We start from the raw sequence: 21,192 nt of genomic DNA, 5'->3' as shown, positions 1-21,192 counted from the left end.
GGGTTGGCAAGTTTGCAGACGACACAAAGGTTGGTGGTGTTGTAGATAGTGTAGAGGATTGTCAAAGATTGCAGAGAGACATTGATAGGATGCAGAAGTGGGCTGAGAAGTGGCAGATGGAGTTCAACCCAGAGAAGTGTGAGGTGGTACACTTTGGAAGGACAAACTCCAAGGCAGAGTACAAAGTAAATGGCAGGATACTTGGTAGTGTGGAGGAGCAGAGGGATCTCAGGGTACATGTCCACAGATCCCTGAAAGTTGCCTCACAGGTGGATAGGGTAGTTAAGAAAGCTTATGGGGTGTTAGCTTTCATAAGTCGAGGGATAGAGTTTAAGAGTCGCGATGTCATGATGCAGCTCTATAAAACTCTGGTTAGGCCACACTTGGAGTACTGTGTCCAGTTCTGGTCACCTCACTACAGGAAGGATGTGGAAGCATTGGAAAGGGTACAAAGGAGATTTACCAGGATGCTGCCTGGTTTAGAGAGGTTGCATTATGATCAGAGATTAAGGGAGCTAGGGCTTTACTCTTTGGAGAGAAGGAGGATGAGAGGAGACATGATAGAGGTGTACAAGATAATAAGAGGAATAGATAGAGTGGATAGCCAATGCCTCTTCCCCAGGGCACAACTGCTCAATACAAGAGGACATGGCTTTAAGGTAAGGGGTCGGAAGTTCAAGGGGGATATTAGAGGAAGGTTTTTTTACTCAGAGAGTGGTTGGTGCGTGGAATACACTGCCTGAGTCAGTGGTGGAGGCAGATACACTAGTGAAGTTTAAGAGACTACTAGACAGGTATATGGAGGAATCTAAGGTGGGGGGTTATATGGGAGGCAGGGTTTGAGGGTCGGCACAACATCGTGGGCCGAAGGGCCTGTACTGTGCTGTACTATTCTATGTTCTATGTTCTTTCTCACTGTTGGTTCCATGGTGTCAGAGGCAGCTCAGACCTTTAGAAATACAGGAGAAGGCAGAAATTAGTTGAAGGATGAACATGCGAGTGTTACATAGAAGCTGAACAATTAGAAGCTTTGCTCAGGTCATTGTACAGTACAGAGTACCCTGACAAGCTGCATCACTGCTTGGTACAGAAACTCCACTGCAGCAGACAGAAAGGCTCTATGATGGGCAGACAAACTTGTCCAAAGTATCACAGGCATCAGTCAACCCACTATCAAGGAGATATGCACAGAAGGCTGCTGGATGAAGGATCCCACCCACCCGGCTCAGGGACTGCTTGTCACACTCCCATCAGGGAGGAAGCTATGTAGCGTCCATGTCAGAACCACCACATTCAAAAACTATTGTGCCCAAGCAGCAAGCCTGAATACACCTTCACCCACAAACTCAACCACCACTTTATTATTTCCTGTCACTCACCTTACGTAAAGTCTGGCGTCACTCAATGGACAAACAATCAAACCTTGTATATAAACTATCATATGTATTTAAATTTACAATGTTTTTTATTATTATTGGGTTATTTACCTTTTGTGTTTTTTGTGCTGTACGTATCAGGTCCACAGGAACAATTATTTCATTCTCCTTTTCACTTGTGTACTGAAAACAGCATCAAACTATTTTGAATCTTCTCATTGGACTGATTGTCCCACACTCACCTTGACGTGTACACACTGAGGGCTATACTAACTCCTAGAAATATCAGCAAGGTAAAATAATAAGAGTGCAGAAAAACCAATGGCCAGAACAGAAAGGGCTACAGGGAGTAGTGGATCCATCACAGGCAAAGCTCCCCGCACCACTGAGCACATTTAAGTGCGGAGCTGCCACAAGCAAGCACCATCCATTATCAAAGAAGCACCACTCACCCCTCCCCACCATCCAGGCCATAACCTCTTCTCACTTCTTCTGTCAGGCAGGAGGTGCAGAAGCCTGTGACATATTGCAGCCACTGTGTGCTGGTTGTGTGGGGAATGAATGGTTAAAATGGTTGGATTGCCAACAAGCTGCTTTGAGTCAGTCACACAACATGGAGGCAGATTCCTCAGCCAACATTCTCATCAACTCCCCCCAAGATTTTACCAATTACCCACAAACCTGAGGCAATTTACAGTCACCAATTCACTTAGCCACCTGCACACCTTTGTGATGTGGGAGAAAAGCCCGGTGACCCCTGTTTCCATCCAGGGGGTCAGTGTGGACATGGTGGAGGATTACAAATACCTGGGGATACAAATTGACAATAAACTGGACTGGTCAAAGAACACTGAGGCTGTCTACAAGAAGGGTCAGAGCCGTCTCTATTTCCTGAGGAGACTGAGGTCCTTTAACATCTGCCGGACGATGCTGAGGATGTTCTACGAGTCTGTGGTGGCCAGTGCTATCATGTTTGCTGTGGTGTGCTGGGGCAGCAGGCTGAGGGTAGCAGACACCAACAGAATCAACAAACTCATTCGTAAGGCCAGTGATGTTGTGGGGATGGAACTGGACTCTCTCACGGTGGTGTCTGAAAAGAGGATGCTGTCCAAGTTGCATGCCATCTTGGACAATGTCTCCCATCCACTACATAATGTACTGGGTGGGCACAGGAGTACATTCAGCCAGAGACTCATTCCTCCGAGATGCAGCACAGAGCGTCATAGGAAGTCATTCCTGCCTGTGGCCATCAAACTTTACAACCCTTGGAGGGTCAGACACCCTGAGCCAATAGGCTGGTCCTGGACTTATTTCCTGGCATAATTTACATATTACTATTTTACTATTTATGGTTTTACTACTATTTATTATTTATGGTGCAACTGTAACGAAAACCAATTTCCCCCGGGATCAATAAAGTATGACTATGACTATAACTATGACTAAAACAAGAGCACCTGGGGGGAAGCTCACTTGGTCACATAGACAATGGGCAAATTCCGCCAAGGTCAGGAATGATCGGGACCTTTAGTGCTACAAGACAACAACTCTGCTCACTGTGACACTGCTCTGTTTTACCCTGGGTGGTTTGGAATTCTTCAGATTTGTTACTGCTGTACTTAACCAGGATTACTCCAGCACAGTCCTATTTTGTACCACGTAGATGGCAGAAAGGCCCTGGAGATATCAGGAGATGAATCATTCACCACAGGACAGCAAACCTGCTCTCGTAACCAGAGTATTTATGTGGCCACCAGTTAGGTCCTGGTCAGCAATGATGATGGGGGACTTGGTGAAGATAATAATACAGAACATGGAGACTGGCTGGTGTTTATTTTTATTTATTTAGTGGAACAGGTTCTTCCAGTCCAACGAGCCACACCACCCAGCAAGCCACTGCTTTAACCCGAGCCTCATCACAGGTCAATTTACAATGACCAATTAACATACTAACCAGTACGTCTAGAAAGAAACCACTTGATCACAGGGAGTACGTACAGACTCCTTACAGACGGCACTGGAATTGAACTCTGAACTCCAATGCCCCTCGCCATAATAGTGTTGCACTAATCACTACGCTACTGTGGTGACTCTTGAATACCATGTTTATACTCTCTTGAACATGGTAGCTGCTTGGCACTCCGTGAGCACTAACCTCTCTTTCACTGAGGACATCTTCAAAAGGCAATGTCTCAAAAAGGTGCCATCAATCATTAATGATATCCACCATCCAGGACATGCCCTCTTCTCATTGCTACCATCAGGGAGGTGGTACAGGAGCCTAAAGACACACACTCAACATTTTAGAAACAGCCTCTTCCCCTCCACCATCAGATTTCTGAACAGACGGTGAACCTATGAATACTACCTCACTATTTTTGCACTACCTCCTTAATTTTATTTTATATATATTTATGATCATTTATAGTATATTTTATGTATTGCACTGTATTGCTGCCACCAAACAAATTTCATGCCATAGCTGTATGTCAGCAATAATAAACCTAATTCTGATTAACGTCTGTGACACAAATGTGACTTTCTACTCATTAGTGATTACTCATCTGTTGTCTGGGTTCTGGCTGCTTCATTTGCTGGGACAGTAAATGGAACTGAACATTGTGCAGTCAGCAAGCATTCACTCTTCAGACCATCACGCCACCTACATTTCATCACCCACCGCCGTCTGGAGTCCGCACGTTCCCCATGACCGTGTGGGTTTCCTCCGGGTGCTCCATTTTCCTCCCACAATCCAAAGACATTCTGGTTGATAGGTTAATTGGTCACTGTAAATTATCCTGTGATTACGCTAGGATTAAATCAGGGGATTGCTCAGCAGCGTGGCTTGTAAGGCCATAGGGCCTATTCTGCACTATATCTCAATCAATCAATCAATAAATCAGCCTCACCAGTGACATTCTCTAGACTGCAACTTCCGAGAACAGTTCTGTTGTGTATTTAATATTTCAGTAATATTGTAAATATTTGGAAATATTTGTAAATAATATGATTAGGAATAGTCAGCATGGCTTTGTCAAGGGCAGGTCATGCCTTACGAGCCTGATTGAACCTTTTGAGGATGTGACTAAACACATTGATGAAGGTAGAGCCATAGAGGTAGTGTATATGAATTTCAGCAAGGCATTTGATAAGGTACCCCATGCCAGGCTTATTGAGAAAGTAAGGAGGCATGGGATCCAAGGGGACATTGCTTTGTGGATCCAGAACTGGCTTGCCCAGGGAAGGTAAAGAGTGGTTGTAGATGGGTCATATTCTGCATGGAGGTCGGTGACCAGTGGTGTGCCTCAGGGATCTGTTCTGGGACCCCTTCTCTTTGTGATTTTTATAAATGACCTGGATGAGGAAGTGGTTATTAAATTTGCTGATGACACAAAGGTTGGGGGTGTTGTGGATAGTGTGGAGGGCTGTCAGAGGTTACAGTGGGACATCGATAGGATGCAAAACTGGGCTGAGAAGTGGCAGATGGAGTTCAACCCAGATAAGTGTGAGGTGGTTCATTTTGGTAGGTCAAACAGATGGCAGAATATAGTATTAATGGTAAGATTCTTGGCATTGTGGAGGATCAGAGGGATCTTGGGGTCTGAGTCCATAGGACACTCAAAGCAGCTGTGCAGGTTGACTCTGTGGTTAACAAAGCATACGGTGCATTGGTCTTCATCAACCGTGGGATTGAGTTCAAGAGGTAACGTTACAGCTTTATAGGACCCCGGTCAAACCCCACTTGGAGGACAGTGCCCAGTTCTGGTCACCTCACTACAGGAAGGATGTGGTAACCATAGAAAGGGTGCAGAGGAGATTTACAAGGATATGGATGTTGCCTGGATTGGGGAGCATGCCCTATGAGAATAGGTAGAGTGAACTCAGCCTTTTCTCCTTGGAGCAACGAAAGATGATAGGTGACCTGATAGAGGTGTATAAGATAATGAGAGGCATTGATCATGTGGATAGTCAGAGGCTTTTTCCCCAGGGCTGAAATGGCTAACACGAAAGGGCAGATTTAAGGTGTGTGGAAGCAGGTACAGAGGAGGTGTCAGGGATAAGTTTTTTTTGTAAATGCAGAGAGTAGAATGGGCTGCCGGTGATGGTGGTGGAGGCGGATACGATAGGGTCTTTTAAGAAACTCCTGGATAGGTACATGGAGCTTAGAAAAATAGAGGGCTATGGGTAACCCTAGGTAATTCCTAAGTAAGTACATGTTCCGCACAGTATTGTGGACTGAAGGGCCTGTACTGTGCTCTAGGTTTTCTATGTTTCTATTTTGTTTAGGCATTCTTTGTTGTTTACATAATGCATTGCATGTTATATGTAAAAGCATGCAAAAGGCATATGTCATCACGCAACCAGGTGATACATGCGTGCCTGGCTTAAAAAAATTATCAAACATACGCAAGTTATCTCTCATCTCCTTTCTGGTTCTTCCAATTAGTTTTATGTTTTGGAGTTACAAAACATAACAAGTTCATCGCTTCAAGACTGACTTCTCTCTCTCCCCCCCCCCCACACAAGCGCGCGCGCACGCGCACACACACACACACACAGAATCAAACTCATTAATCTAATAAATTGACTCTCACAGAAGCCAAGCATAAAAATTCTATCCATCATATCCAGTATCTTGTGTTTATAACCTTTTTTATTACATTTTAAACAAATGCTCAGTGATTTAGTCAATCAGAGTCACAGAAACATGCCATTCGGCCCATCCAGCCCATGCTGAACTATTTAATTTCCTTGTTCCATTGACCTGCACTGGGACCATCGCCTTCCATACCCAACCTATCCATGTATCTATCCAAACTGCTCTTAAACATTGAAATCAAAATCGCATCTACCACTTGCGTTGGCTACTTGTTCCACTGTCTGAGTGAAGAATTCTCCCTTGTTTCCCCTTAAACATTTCACCTTTCACACTTAACCCATTATCTCTAGTTGTAGTCTTAGCCAACCTAAATGGAAAAAGCTTACTTGCATTAACTCTATCTATACCTCTCATGATTTTGTATACCTCTATCAAATCTCCCCTCAATCTTCTAAGTTCTAGGGAACAATGTTATTTACTTATTCAATCTTTCCTTATATCTCAGGTCCTCCAGTCCCGGCAATATCCTTCAAGGATTACAGAACAATATTATGATCTCATTAACATCTTTCACAACTTCAACACAACATCCCACCTTCTGTACTTTGATTTATGAAGGCCAACATGGTAAAAGCCCTCTTTACAACCCATCGACCTTAAGCCATGGTAGTGTAGCAGTTAGTGCAACGTTACTACAGCTCAGAGCATTCTGGAGCTTGGAGTTCAATTCCAGTGCTGTTCTGCATGGAGTCTCTGTACATCCTCCCCATGAAACGTGTGGGTTTCCCTGGGTCCTCTGGTTTTCTCCCACAATCCAAAGTGAACTGGGTGGTTTAGTTGGTCACTGTAAACTGTCCTGTGATTGGGTTAGGATTAATCGTGGTTGCTGGGGCAGTGTGGTTCAAAGGTACTCCATCTTGTACTGCAAAATAAATAAACCAGCAACCTTGGTCCCACTGTACTACCACCACAATGGAGTGCCCTACCACTCAACATGCAAGTCCTACCCTGGCCTGTCCTCAAAGTGCAACACCTCACACTTGTCTGCATCAAATTCCAACAGCCATCTTTCAGCCTATTTGTCCAGCTGATCCAGTTCCCTCTGCAAGCCATGATAGCCTCCCTCACTGTCCACTACACCCCCAATCTTGGTGTCATCTGCAAATTTGCTGATCCATCCAACCATGTTATCATCCAGATCATTGATATAGATGACAAACAACAATGGACCCAGCAACGATCCCTTTGGCACACCACTAGTCACAGGCCTCCAGTCAGATAGGCAACCATCTACTACCACTCTCTGGCTTCTCCCATAAAGCCAATGTCTACTCCAATTTAAATTCTAAGCAACTGAAACTTCTTGACCAACCCCTCATGTGGGACCGTGTCAAATGCCTTGCTAAAGTCCATGTAGACAACATCCACTGCCTTGCCTTCATCCACTTTCCTGGTAACTTCCTTGAAAAACTCTTTAAGATTGGTTAGACATGACTTACCACATCAAAGCCATGCTGACTATCCCTAATCAGTCACTGTCTCACCAAATACTCTTATCCCATGATTAGATTAGGTTAATTGGGGGTTAATGGGGTGGTGTATCTTGAAGAGTCAGAAGGGCCGACTCCGTCCTATATCGTTAAATAAGTAAACCTGCGACACATCCATATACTTTCCAATAAATTTGCTACTACTGATGTCAGGCTCACTAGCCAAAAAAATCCTCGTTTATTTTTAGAACAAAAAATCCTGGTTTATTTTAAACAGCGGAACAACATTAGCTATCCTCCAGTCCTCTGGTACCTCACCTGTCACTAAGAATGATTTAAATAGCTCTGCTAGGGCCTCTGCAATTTGTACAATTGCCCCCCATAGGGTCCGGGGGAACACCTTGTCAGTCCCTGGAGATTTGTCCACCCTAATTTGCCTCAAGACAGCAAGCATCTCCTGCTCTGCAATCTGGATAGGGCCCATGACCTTGCTGATGCTTTGCCTCACTTCTACACACTCCGTCCATCTCCCGAGCAAATACAGATGCAAAAACGCCAATTAAGATCTCCCCCATCTCTTTCGGCTCCACACGCAGATGACCGTTCTCAATCTTCCAGAAGTCCAACTTTGTCCCTTTTGTTTTTACTGTATCTGTAGAAGCCCTTGGGATTCTCCTTCACCTTGTCTACTAGAGCAACCTCACACCTGCTTTTAGATAGATAGATAGATAGATAGATGCTTTACTGATCCCAAAGGAAATTACAGTGTCATGGCAGCATTACAAGTACACAGATATACAAACACAGGAAGATAAGTAAGAAAGAATGAAAAATAAGTTAAAAACAGTCTAACAGGAGGGGGTCATCACTTCCCCAGCTATAAGTTGACTCATTATAGAGTCTAATAGCCGAGGGTAAGAATGACCTCATGTAGAGCTCTTTGGAGCAGTGCAGTTGTCTTAGTCAGTTCAGCTAAGGAGGCATGCAGAGTGTGAGAAACACTGTAAGGAATTTTTAGAAGGATCCTTTGTTCTACCACAACCTCCAATGTGCCCAGTTTGACTCCTATAACAGAGCCAGCCGTTCTAATCAGTTTATTGAGCCTGTTGGCATCACCCAAGTTGATGCCATTGCCCCAGAACACCACAGCATAGACGATTGTGCTGGCGACAACAGACTGGTAGGACATGTGAAGGGGAGGCCTGCATACTCTAAAAGACCTCGGTCTCCTCAGGAAGTAGAGACAACTCTATCCCTTCTTGTACACAACACAGCCTCTGTGTTGGTGCTCCACTCGTCTGTCACCCAAGTGCACCCCAGGTACTTATAGCTCCTCACCACATCCCTCCTGATTTCGTTCTTAAGTGTTCCCTTGCATTTCTTATATTCCTCAAGCACCTCATTTATTCCTACCTGCCTAATGCTGTTATGCACCTTCTTCATCATCTTAACCAGGACCTCGATATCTCTCAAAAACTAAACCTGTTATCCTTGCCTTTTATTCTGACTGGAACATACATGTTTTGTACTCTCCAAGTTTCACCTTAGAAGGCCTCCCACTTACCAAGTATACCTTTGCCAGAAAACAGCCTGTCCCTATCCATACTTGCCAGATCCTTTCTGATACCATCAAAATTGGCCTTTCTCCAATTTAGTTCCTAACCTGTGGACCAGACCTATAACTTCCCATAATTACCTTGAAACTAATGACATTATGACCTACTAGGAGACCAAATATTGCACTCTCTCGTCGGGACTTTATGTACTGATTAAGGAAACTTTCCTGAACATATTTGACAAACTCTATCCCATCAAGCCCTTTTACAGTATGGGAGTCCCAGTCAATATGTGGAAAGTTAAAATCGTCTGTTATCACAACTTTGTTTCTTGTAATAGTCTGAGCTCTCAATAGATTTGCTCCTCTAAATCTTGCAGACTGTTGGGTGGTCATACCTTTCCTATTCCTCATTTCCACTGATAATGCTATAACATATTCTCTGGTACTAATCAACCACTTGCATTTCTACCCAACAATTTATCTTCTCCTCGGAGCTCCTCTGCTGATTACCAACAGCTGTGCCTGCAGCTCCATAAACTCAACCATCAGATAAAATGAAAATAATTATAACTTCCCCATTTGTTGAACAAAGGGAGTAAATCACCTAAGATTATCTCACAGTGTTTTGTCAGTGTACATAATAGATTTACAAATCATTAGGACACAGACTAACAGGCATATAAAACACAGAAAGTGGGTAGTGGTATTCATTGAGAAACAGAAGTGAAAAGGACGTATATTTCATCAAATTTGTGATAAACTTTAGTTTGACTACTTTGGAAATACTGCACAAGGTCTGGTCTCCACACTGGGAAAGCGGCACCAGGGAAGAGGTTTACAAGGCTGATTGCAGAACGGAGAAGTTAAAACCATCATCAAGCTCCTCTCCACAGATGGATCTCAAAGACATTCAAGGCCCCTAAACAAGACCGACTATGACACAAGGAAAGAAATGCTCCCATCACCACAACAGGGACAGAGTTCCCCTTGTCCTCACCTGCCACCTCACCAGCCTCCGGATCCAGCACATTATCCTCCGCAACTTCCACCACCTTCAACAGGACCCCACCACTAAGCACATCTTTCCCTCTTTACCCCTCTCTGCTTTCCGCAGGGATCGTTCCCTCCGCGACTCCCTGGTCCACATGTCCCTCCCCACGGATCTCCCACCCGGCACTTATCCCTGCAAGCGTAAGTGCTACACCTGTCCCTACACCTCCTCTCTCACCACCATTCAGGGCCCCAAACAGACCTTCCAGGTGAGGCAACACTTCACCTGTGAGTCTGTTGGGGTCATCTATTGCATTCGGTGTGGCCTCCTCTACATTGGTGAGACCCGACGCAGATTGGGGGATCGCTTCGTCGAGCACCTCTACTCCATCCGCCACAACAGACAGGATCTCCCGGTTGCCACCCACTTCAACTCTGCTTCACATTTCCATTCAGATATGTCCATACATGGCCTCCTCTACCGCCATGATGAGGCTAAACTCAGGTTGGAGGAGCAACACCTCATATACCGTCGAGGTAGTCTCCAGCCCCTTGGCATGAACATTGAATTCTCCAACTTCCGGTAATCCCTCCCCCACCCTTCCCCTATCCCTATGTCACTCTGCCCCCTCCCCCAGCTGCCTATCACCTCCTTCATGGTTCTGCCTCCTTCTACTACCCATTGTGTTTTCCCCTATTCCTTCTTCACCTTTCCTGCCTATCACCTCCCTGCTTTCCCTCCCCCACCCCTTTATCTTTCCCCTGGAACCTACCAGCCTTCTCCTTCCCACCCTCCCCCCACCTTCTTTATAGGGTCTCTGCCCCTTCCCTCTACAGTCCTGACGAAGGGTTCCGGCCCGAAACTTCGACCGATCTTTTCCACGGATGCTGCCTGACCTGCTGAGTTCCTCCGGCGTGTTGTGAGTGTTGTTAAAGAAGCATAGGTTGGGCTAATCAGGTGAAACGTGTTATGATGGGAGAAGACTGATGTGCTGCCTAACTTGATATCAACAGAGTTGGAAATACCACACCCTTTATCACAAATGGGACACCAATTGGCTCAGTTTAAATGTTAACAGGCACACCTGCTCAGACACTGGCGAGTCAGTGGGAAGGACGATCTTGTTCTGAACAAGTCCCACTCTCACAGTGCGTGGCTGTCGGAGTTGCTCTGCGGCCGCCTCAAACCGAAAACCCTGCAGTTCAAAATCCCTCTCCCGGGATGCTGCCACAGCTCGCTCCAGCAAATCCAGCTTCCTGAAAGAAACCCAAAGCAAACGTTTATCAAATGCCAAAAGCTCGAGATTTATTTAATGAAGATGTATAAGAATATTTTGCTTCAGCTTCATTTCCTGCATTACCTTGATCAAATGGTTTAATCACATTTCAGATACCTCTCCCCCCAGCACCTTGTCATTCCCTGTATGAATATCGTCAGGGCAGCATGCCTTCCCATCTACCTCTGTGACATCAGCAACCTAACCCTCTCTTCCAAGTCATTAATATCAACTGTAGATAATTCAGAGCCAAGAACTAATCCTTTGGGCACTGTACTAGTTACATCTTTACAGCCTGAAACAAAGAATCATTCATTCCAACTTTCTGTCCTCTATATGATAATCCATCTTCTATCCATGATACCTCACACTCCCCTTAAGTTTTAGTTTATATTTTGTGGCATCCTTTTGGAAATCTAAACATACTACATTCACAGTTTGTCCTCTCTATCACCTATGCTTGTTACTTCCTTAAGAGTTTGACCAAAGGCCAATCTGGACATTGGAAGTTTGAAGAGCAGGGGACTTCAGTTAGGTCCACTGATTGAAGATAAAAGGCAGCAGTGGGTGGCGGCAGTGAGAAAGAGCTTTGACCTGCCACCAATCAGTGTTTAGGATTCATTAGTAAGAGCAAACTAAAGGAAGGTGGGACAAGCACAGTGGCCATCGTCAGAGTGGTGATCATAAGGCTTTAGCTCTTCAAGGCTTCAGTAAAGAGAGGCTTCACTCAGAGAAAGCGAAGGAAAGAAAAACTGGTCTTTTTATCTGCACAACTAGGACAGTAGAGATGCCAGGCAGGGTAGTTGAATGCTCCTCTTGCGAGATTTGGGAAGGTAGGGAGATCTTCTGGTGTCCCTGACGACTACAATTGTGAGAAGTGCATCCGGCTGCAGCTTCTAACAAACTGCATTAAGGAGTTGCAGCTGAAACAGGATAAAATCTGGAACATTCAGGAGGCTGAGGGGTTGATAGAGAGATAGTTACACCCAAGGTGCAATACACAGGAAAGTGGATGACAGCCCGGAAGGGGAAAGGAATGAAGGAGCCATGGCAGAGCACCCCTGTGGCCATCCCCTTCAACAAGAGGTATATCACTTTGGATACTGTCAGGGGGATGACCTAACAGAAGAAAGTCACAGTGATTGTGTCTCTGGTACTGAGCCTGGCTCTGTGACTCAGAAGGGAAGATGGGGGAGAGGAGGCACACTGTGATGATGGGGGATTCATTAGTTAGGAGAACAGGCAAGTGCATCTGTGGACTCCTGAATGGTATGTTGCCTCCCGGGTGCCAGAGTCCAGGATATCTTGGATCGAGTCCTCAGAATTCTTCAGTGGGAGGGTGAACAGCCAAAGGTCGTGATCCACGTGGGTACCAATGACATGGGCAGGACGAGTGACAAAGTTCCACTTAGGGAGTCAGGGAGTTAGGTGCTAATTTAAAGGGCAGGACCTCTAGGGTTGTGATCTCAGGATTGCTACCCTTGCCACATGCTAGTGACACCAGAACTAGGAAGATTATAGAGAGGCAGGAGATGTGGCAAAGGGGTTGGTGTAGGAGGGAGGGCATAAGATTTCTGGATCACTGGGCTCTCTTCCAAGGAAGGTGGGACCTGTACAGAAGGGGTGGAATGCACCTGAACTGGAGGCGGACTAATACCCTAGCGGGAGGTTTGTTAATGCTGCACAGTGGGGTTTAAATTAGATTTTCAGGGGGATGGGAACCAGAATGGCAGAACAGTTCGTGGAGAGGTTGTGGAGGCAGATGTTGCTAAGACCTCAAAGTCAGGGATGAAAAGATTGAGCATGGTGCAACGAGTGACCTGAGCTGCCTATATTTCAATGCAAGAAGATTTGTAGGAAAGGTGGTTAATAGTGCTGGAGATGAGAGAGCTGGTTTACAAGCAGAGGCACTCTGCTGATAGGGCAATACAATAAGTTGCAATGTAAAAGGGGGACAAAATTGAAAAGATACAGGACAGAAGGTGTTGTATCTGAATGCGCACAGTATACAAGGTAGATGTACTTGGAGCACAGTTGCAGACTGGCAGATATGATGGTGTAGGCATCACTGAATCATGGCTGATGGATTATAGCTGGAAGCTTAATGTCCAAGGATACACACTGTATTGAAAGAATAGGAAGGAAGGCAGAGGGGACAACGTTGCTCTGTAGTCAAATCATTAGAAAGAGGTGACATAGGGTGGGAAGGTGTTCAACCACTGTGGATAGAACTAAGACCATAAGACGTAGGAGCAGGACTAGGCCATTAGGCCCATCGAGTCTGCTGTGCCATTCCAGCATGGCTGATCCCAGATCCCACTCAACCCCACACACCTGCCTTCTCACCATATCCTTTGATGCCCTGACCGATCAGGAAACCATCAACATCCACTTTAAATACACCCACGAACTCAGCCTCCACCGCAGTCTGTGGCACAGCATTCCACAGATATACTACTCTTTGGCTAAAAAAATCCCTCTCGCATCAATTTTGAGGCTGTGCCCTCTAGTTCTGGATACCCCCACCATTGGAAACATCCTCTCCTCATCCACCCTATCTAGCCCTTTCGACATCCATAGGTTTCAATGAGATCCCCCCTCCACTGCATTCTTCTAAATTCCAGTGAGTACAGGCCCATAGCTGCCAAATGCTCCTCATATGTTAACCCCTTCATTCCTGGAATCATACTCACGAACCTCCTCTGGACTCTCTCCAATGGCAACACTTTCCTTCTGAGATATGGAGCCCAAAACTGTTGACACTACTCCAAAAGCGAACTGACCAGTATCTTATCTCCTTGCTTTTATATTCTATTCCCCTTGAAATAAATGTCAACATTGTACTTGCCTTCTTTACCACAGACTCAACCTGTAAATTAACCTTTCGGGAGTCTTGCACAAGGACTCCTAAGTTCCTCTGCTCTTCTGGTGTTTGTACTTTGACCTCATTTAGATAATAATCTGCACCATTGTTCCTTTTACCAAAATGCATCATCATACATTTCCTAACATTGGATTCCTTCTGCCACTTTTTTGCCCATTCTTCTAAGTCCAACTGCAATTGCATTGCCTCAGCACGACCTATCCCTCCACCTACCTTTGTATCATCTACAAACTTTGCCACAAAGCCATCAATTCCACTATCTAAATCATTGACAAACAACGTGAAAAGGAGCGGTCCTCATACTGACCCCTGAGGAGGACCACTAGTCGCTGGCAGGCAACCAGAAAAGGCACCCTTTATTCCCCAATTAGGGAATGTTAAGGAACTGCAAGGGTAAAAAGACCCTGATGGGATTTGTATACACACTCTCAAACAGTAGTAAGGATATGACCTGCAAACTACAATGGAAGATAGAAAATAGATATCAAAATGGCAATGTTACAATAGTCATGGGGGACTTTAATACGCAGGTACACTGGGAAAATCAGGTTGGTGCTGGCTTACAGGAGAGAGAATTCTAGAGTGCCTTTGAGATGTCTTTTTGAAGAAGCTCAGAGTTGAGCTCACCAGAGGATCTGTTATTCTGGATTGGGTGTTGTGCAATGAACCAAAATTGATTAGAGAGCTTAAGGTAAAAGAAACCTTCGGAGCGAGTGATCATAATATGATCAAATTCACCCTGAAATTTGAGAAGGAGAAGCTAAAGTCAGATGTATCAGTATTACAGTGGAATAAAGGGAATTACAGAGGCATAAGAGAGGAGTTGGTCAGAATTGATTGGAAAAGAACACTAGCAGGGATGACACAGAGAGCAATAGCTGGAGTTTCTGGGAGCAATTTGAAAGGCACAGGATATGTACATCCCAAAGAGGAACAAGTATTCTAAGGGAAAGGTGGCTGACAAGAGAAGTCAAAGCCAACATAAAACCAAAGAGAGGGCATATGGGAAGTTAGAGGTTTGGGAAGCTTTTCAAAACCAACAGAAGGCAACCATAAAAGTTATTAAAAAGGTAATGATGGAATACGAAAGTAAACTAGCCAATAATATTAAAGAGGATACCGAAAGTTTCTTTAGATACATAAAGTGTAAAAGAGAGGCGAGTGTGGATATTGGACTGCTGGAAAATGATGCTGGAGAGATAGTAATGGGGGACATAGTGGATGAACTGAATAAGTATTTTGCATCAATCTTCACTGTGGAAAACACTAGCAGTATGGTGGAAGTTCTAGGTGTGCAAAGTTACTGTAACTAGAGAGAAGATTCTTGGGAAACTGAAAAGTCTTAAGATAGATAAGTCACCTGAACCAGATGGTGTACACCCCAGAGTTCTGAAAGAGATGGCTGAAGACATTGTGGGGAAATTAGTAATGATCTTGAAGAATCACTGGAGCCTTGACTGGTTCCGCAAGACTGGAAAATTGCAAATGTCATTCCTCTCTTCAAAAAGGCAAAGAGGCAGAAGAAAGGAAACTATAGACCAGTTAATGTGACTTCAGTAGTTGGGAAGATGTTGGAGTTGATTATTAAGGATGAGGTCTCATGGTACTTGGAGGCACATGATAAAATAGGCCTTAGTTTCCTCAAGGGAAAATCTTGCTTGGCAAATCTATTGGAATTCTTTGAAAAAATAACAACAGGAGTATCAGCTGATGTGTATTGGATTTTCAGAAGGCCTTTGTCAAGGTGCCACACATGAGGCTGATTAACAAGCTACGAGCCCATGGTATTACAAGAAAGATTCAAGCAGGGATAAAGCAGTGGGTAATTGGCAGGAGGCAAAGAGTAAGAATACAGGGAGGCTTTTCTGGATGGCTGCCGGTGAATAGTGGTGTTCACAGGAGGTCTGTGTTAGGACAGATTTTTTTTACATTATATGTCAATGATTTGGATGAGGCAATTGATGTCTTTGTTGCAAAGTTTGCAGACAATATGACGATAGATAGAGGGGCATGTACTTCTGAGGAAAAAGAGAGGCTACAGAAGGACTTTGACAGATCAGGAAAATAGACAAAGAAGTGGCAGATGGACTACAGTGTTGGGAAGTACATGGTCATGTACTTTGGTAGAAAAAATGAAAGGATTGACTATTTTCTAAATGGAGGAAAAAAATACAAAAAACTGAGATGCAAAGGGATTTGGGAATCCTCGTGCAGGGTTCCCTGAAGATTGATTTGCAGGTTGAATCTGTGGTGAGGAAGGCAAATGCAATGTTAGCATTCGTTTCAAGAGGACAAGAATATAAAATAAGGATGTAATGTTGAGACTTTATAAAGCACTGGTGAGGACTCACTTGGAGTATTGTGAGCAGTTTTGTGCTCCTTATCTTAGAAAGGATGCACTGAAACTAGAGATAGTTCAAAGGAGACTCACAAAACTGATTCCAGGATTGAGTGGCTTGTCATATGAAGAGCGTTTGATGGTTCTGGGCTGTATTCATAGAAACATTTCATAAAAAAACTCCAGCACAATACACGCCCTTCAGCACACAAAGCTGTGCCGAACATGTCCTTACCTTCGAACTACCTCGGCTTACCCATAGCCCTCTATATTTCGAAGCTCCATGTACATATCCAGGAGTCTCTTAAAAGACCCTATTGTTTCCGCCTCCACCACCGTCACCGGCAGCCCATTCCACGTACTCACCACTCTCGGCGTAAAAAACTTCTCCACTGTACCTACTTCCAAGTACCTTAAAACTATGCCCTCTCGTGCTAGCCACTTCAGCCCTGGGAAAAAGCCTCTGACTATCCACACGATCAATGCCTCTCATCATCTTATACACCTCTATCAGGTCACCTCTCATCCTCCGTCGCTCCAAGAAGAAAAGGGTGAATTCACTCTACCTATTCCCATAAGGCATGCTCCCCAATCCAGGTAACATCCTTGTAAATCTCCCCTGCACCCTTTCTATGGTTTCCACGTCCTTCCTGTAGTGAGGTGACCAGAATTGAGCATAGTACTCCAAGTGGGGTCTGACCAGGGTCCTATATAGCTGCAACAATACCTCTCAGCTCTTAAACTCAATCCCACAATTGATGAAGGCCAATGCACCGTAGGCCTTCTTAACCATAGAGTCAACCTGCACAGCAGCTTTGAGTGTCCTATGGACTCGGACCCCAAGATCCCTCTGATCCTTCACACTGCCAAGAGTCTTATCATTAATGCTATATTCTTCCATCATATTTGACCTACCAAAATGAACTACCTCACACTTATCTGAGTTGAACTCCATCTGCCACTTCTCAGCCCAGTTTTGCATCCTATCAATGTTCTACTGTAACTTCTGACAGCCCTCCACACTATCCACCACACCCAACCTTTGCATCATCAGCAAATGTACTAACCCATCCCTCCACCTCCTCATCCAGGTCATTTATAAAAATCACAAAGAGTAGGGGTCCCAGAACAGATCCCTTTGCCTTCTGTGGTCATGCCAGTCCTGGATCCACAAAGCAATGTCCCCTTGGATCCCATGCCTCCTTACTTTCTCAATAAGCCTTGCATGGGGTACCTTATCAAATGCCTTGCTGAAATCCAATGCTACATCACCACATCTACAGCTCTACCTTCATCAATGTGTTTAGTCACATCATCATAAAATTCACTCAGGCTTGTAAGGCATGACCTGCCTTTGACAAAGCCCTGCTGACTACTCCTAATCATATTATGCCTCTCCAAATGTTCACAAATCTTGCCTCTCAGGATCTTCTCCATCAACTTACCAACCAGTGAATTAAGACTCACTGGCCTATAATTTCCTGGGCTATCTCTACTCCCTTTCTTGATTAAGGGAACAACAACTACAACCCTCCAATCCTCCGGAACCTCTCCCGTCCTCATTGATGATGCAAAGATCATCACCAGAGGCTCAGTAATCTCCTCTCTCGCTTCCCACAGTAGCCTGGGGTACATCCCGTTTGGTCCCAGTGACTTATCCAACTTGATGCTTTCCAAAATCTCCTGCACATTCTCTTTCTTAATATCTACATGCTCAAGCTTTCCAGTCTGCTGCAAATCATCTTTACAATTGCCAAGATCCTTTTCCAATGTGAATACTGAAGCAAAGTATTCATTAAGTACCTCTGCTATCTCCTCAGGTTCCATATACACTTTTCCACAGTCACACTTGATTGGTCCTATTCTCTCACGTCTTATTCTCTTGCTCTTCACATACTTGTAGAATGCCTTGGGGTCTTCCTTAATCCTGTCCACCAAGGCCTTCTCATGGCCACTTCCGGCTCTCCTAATTTCATTCTTAAACTCCTTCCCGCTAGCCTTATAATCTTCTAGATCTCTGTCATTACCAAGTTTATTGAACCTTTCGTAAGCTCTTCTTTTCTTCTTGACTAGATTTACAACAGCCAGCATTTGAATTCAGAAGAAGAAGGGGTGACCTCTTTGAAACCTAACAAATGGTGAAAGGCCTTGATAGACTGGATGTGGGGAGGATATTTCCTAAGGTGGGATAGTCCAAGTCCAGAGTTCACAGCCTCAGAACAGATGGCATCATAGAAACATAGAAAATAGGTGCAGGAGTAGGCCATTCGGCCCTTCGAGCCTGCACCGCCATTTATTATGATCATGGCTGATCATCCAACTCAGAACCCTGCACCAGCCTTCCCTCCATACCCACTGATCCCCGTAGCCACAAGGGCCATATCTAACTCCCTCTTAAATATAGCCAATGAACTGGCCTCAACTGTTTCCTGTGGCAGAGAATTCCACAGATTCACCACTCTCTGTGTGAAGAAGTTTTTCCTAATCTCAGTCCTAAAAGGCTTTCCCCTCATCCTCAAACTGTGACCCCTCGTTCTGGACTTCCCCAACATCGGGAACAATCTTCCTGCATCTAGCCTGTCCAATCCCTTTAGGATTTTATACTTTTCAATCAGATCCCCCCTCAATCTTCTAAATTCCAACGAGTACAAGCCTAGTTCATCCAGTCTTTCTTCATATGAAAGTCCTGCCATCCCAGGAATCAATCTGGTGAACCTTCTTTGTACTCCCTCTATGGCAAGGATGTCTTTCCTCAGATTAGGGGACCAAAACTGCACACAATACTCCAGGTGTGGTCTCACCAAGGCCTTGTACAACTGCAGTAGTACCTCCCTGCTCCTATACTCGAATCCTCTCGCTATAAATGCCAGCATACCATTTGCCTTTTTCACCGCCTGCTGTACCTGCATGCCCACTTTCAATGATTGGTGTATAATGACACCCAGGTCTCATTGCACCTCCCCTTCTCCTAATCGGCCACCATTCAGATAATAATCTGTTTTCCTATTTTTGCCACCAAAGTGGATAACTTCACATTTATCCACATTAAATTGCATCTGCCATGAATTTGCCCATTCACCCAACCTATCCAAGTCACCCTGCATCCTCTTAGCATCCTCCTCACAGCTAACACTGCCGCCCAGCTTCGTGTCATCCGCAAACTTGGAGATGCTGCATTGAATTCCCTCATCCAAGTCATTAATATATATTGTAAACAACTGGGGTCCCAGCACTGAGCCTTGCGGTACCCCACTAGTCACTGCCTGCCATTCTGAAAAGGTCCCGTTTATTCCCACTCTTTGCTTCCTGTCTGCTAACCAATTCTCTATCCATATGAATACCTTACCCCCAATACTGTGTGCTTTAAGTTTGCACACTAATCTCCTGTGTGGGACCTTGTCAAAAGCCTTTTGAAAATCCAAATATACCACATCCACTCTAGTAGCTACATCCTCAAAAAATTCTATGAGATTCGTCAGACATGATTTTCCTTTCACAAATCCATGCTGACTTTGTCCGATGATTTCACCGCTTTCCAAATGTGCTGTTATCATATCTTTGATAACTGACTCCAGCAGTTTCCCCACCACCAACGTTAGGCTAACCGGTCTATAATTCCCTGGTTTCTCTCTCCCTCCCTTTTTTAAAAAGAGGGGTTACATTAGCCACTCCCCAATCCTCCATAACAAAGATGAGGAGGATTTTCTTTAGCCAGAGAGTGATGAATCTGTAGAATTATTTCCCACAGGCAGCTGTGGAGGCCAAATCTTTACGTATACTTAAGGCAGAGGTTGATAGATTCTTGATTGGTCAGGGCATGAAGGGACACGGGGAGAAGGCAAATTGGGACTGTGAGGAAAACTGGATTAGCCATGATGAAAAAGCGGAGCAGACTTGATGGGCCAAATGGCCTAATTCTGCTCCTATATCTTACAGTCTTAAACTCTCAAAAATATTCAAACAAGTTTCCTTTCTTGAAGCCACATGTACTTTGTTTGAAAGCATTCAGGAAGAGGAAGTTGAGGGAGCACACAAAGGTCCTCATTAAGGGATCAACAGTGAAAACAGACAGCAGTTTCATGTTCCTTGCTATGAGCATCTCTGAAGATCTATCCGAAGCCCAACATATTGATGCAGTTACAAAGAAGGCAAACCGGCAGCTGTACTTCATTGGAAGTTTGAGGAAAATTGGTATCTCACCAAAGACTCTAAAAAATGTTTCTACAGATCTACAGTAGAGAGTATTCAGACTGGTTGCAACATCACCTGGTATGGAGGGGTCACTGCACACGTTCAGAGAAAGCTGCAGAGCATTGTAAACTCAGCCCGTTTCATCATGGGCACCAGCTTTGCCACCATCGAGGACATTGTCAAAAGGAGATATCTCAAAAAGGCAGCATCCATCTATCTGTGAGGCTGCAGGTCTCCCAGACTTCCCACACCTTACACAAAGAAAGTAACACTGAAACCTGAAATCATTCTAACTGCTCTAACTATGCCCTAACAGAAGGGAAAAGCAGAAACTCACCAGATACTTACCTCACCACTCCAACAATGGCTGCTCCACTTGCCCCTGTCTTATTTTAATTCACCCTTACTGATGAATCCCAATCAAACTCCGAAAACTGCCGTGAAGTGCTCCTTTTAAAATCTTCAATCACAGACCCGTGTGAAGACGC

General features: G+C 44.7%; 1 protein-coding gene across 1 annotated transcript in view; it reads right to left on the bottom strand.

Annotated features, from left to right (window-relative positions):
• upb1 (ureidopropionase, beta) overlaps positions 1-21,192 on the bottom strand; it is a 187,621-nt gene that overhangs the window by 147,944 nt on the left and 18,485 nt on the right. The window contains exon 2 of the mRNA XM_063031687.1: positions 11,100-11,271. Within this exon, the coding sequence (XP_062887757.1) occupies positions 11,100-11,271 (172 nt within the window). The remainder of the gene's footprint in view (positions 1-11,099; positions 11,272-21,192) is intronic.

Source organism: Mobula hypostoma, chromosome 23, assembly GCF_963921235.1.
Source record: "Mobula hypostoma chromosome 23, sMobHyp1.1, whole genome shotgun sequence".
Lineage (NCBI taxonomy): Eukaryota > Metazoa > Chordata > Chondrichthyes > Myliobatiformes > Myliobatidae > Mobula > Mobula hypostoma.
This window is presented reverse-complemented; position numbering and strand designations above follow the sequence as displayed.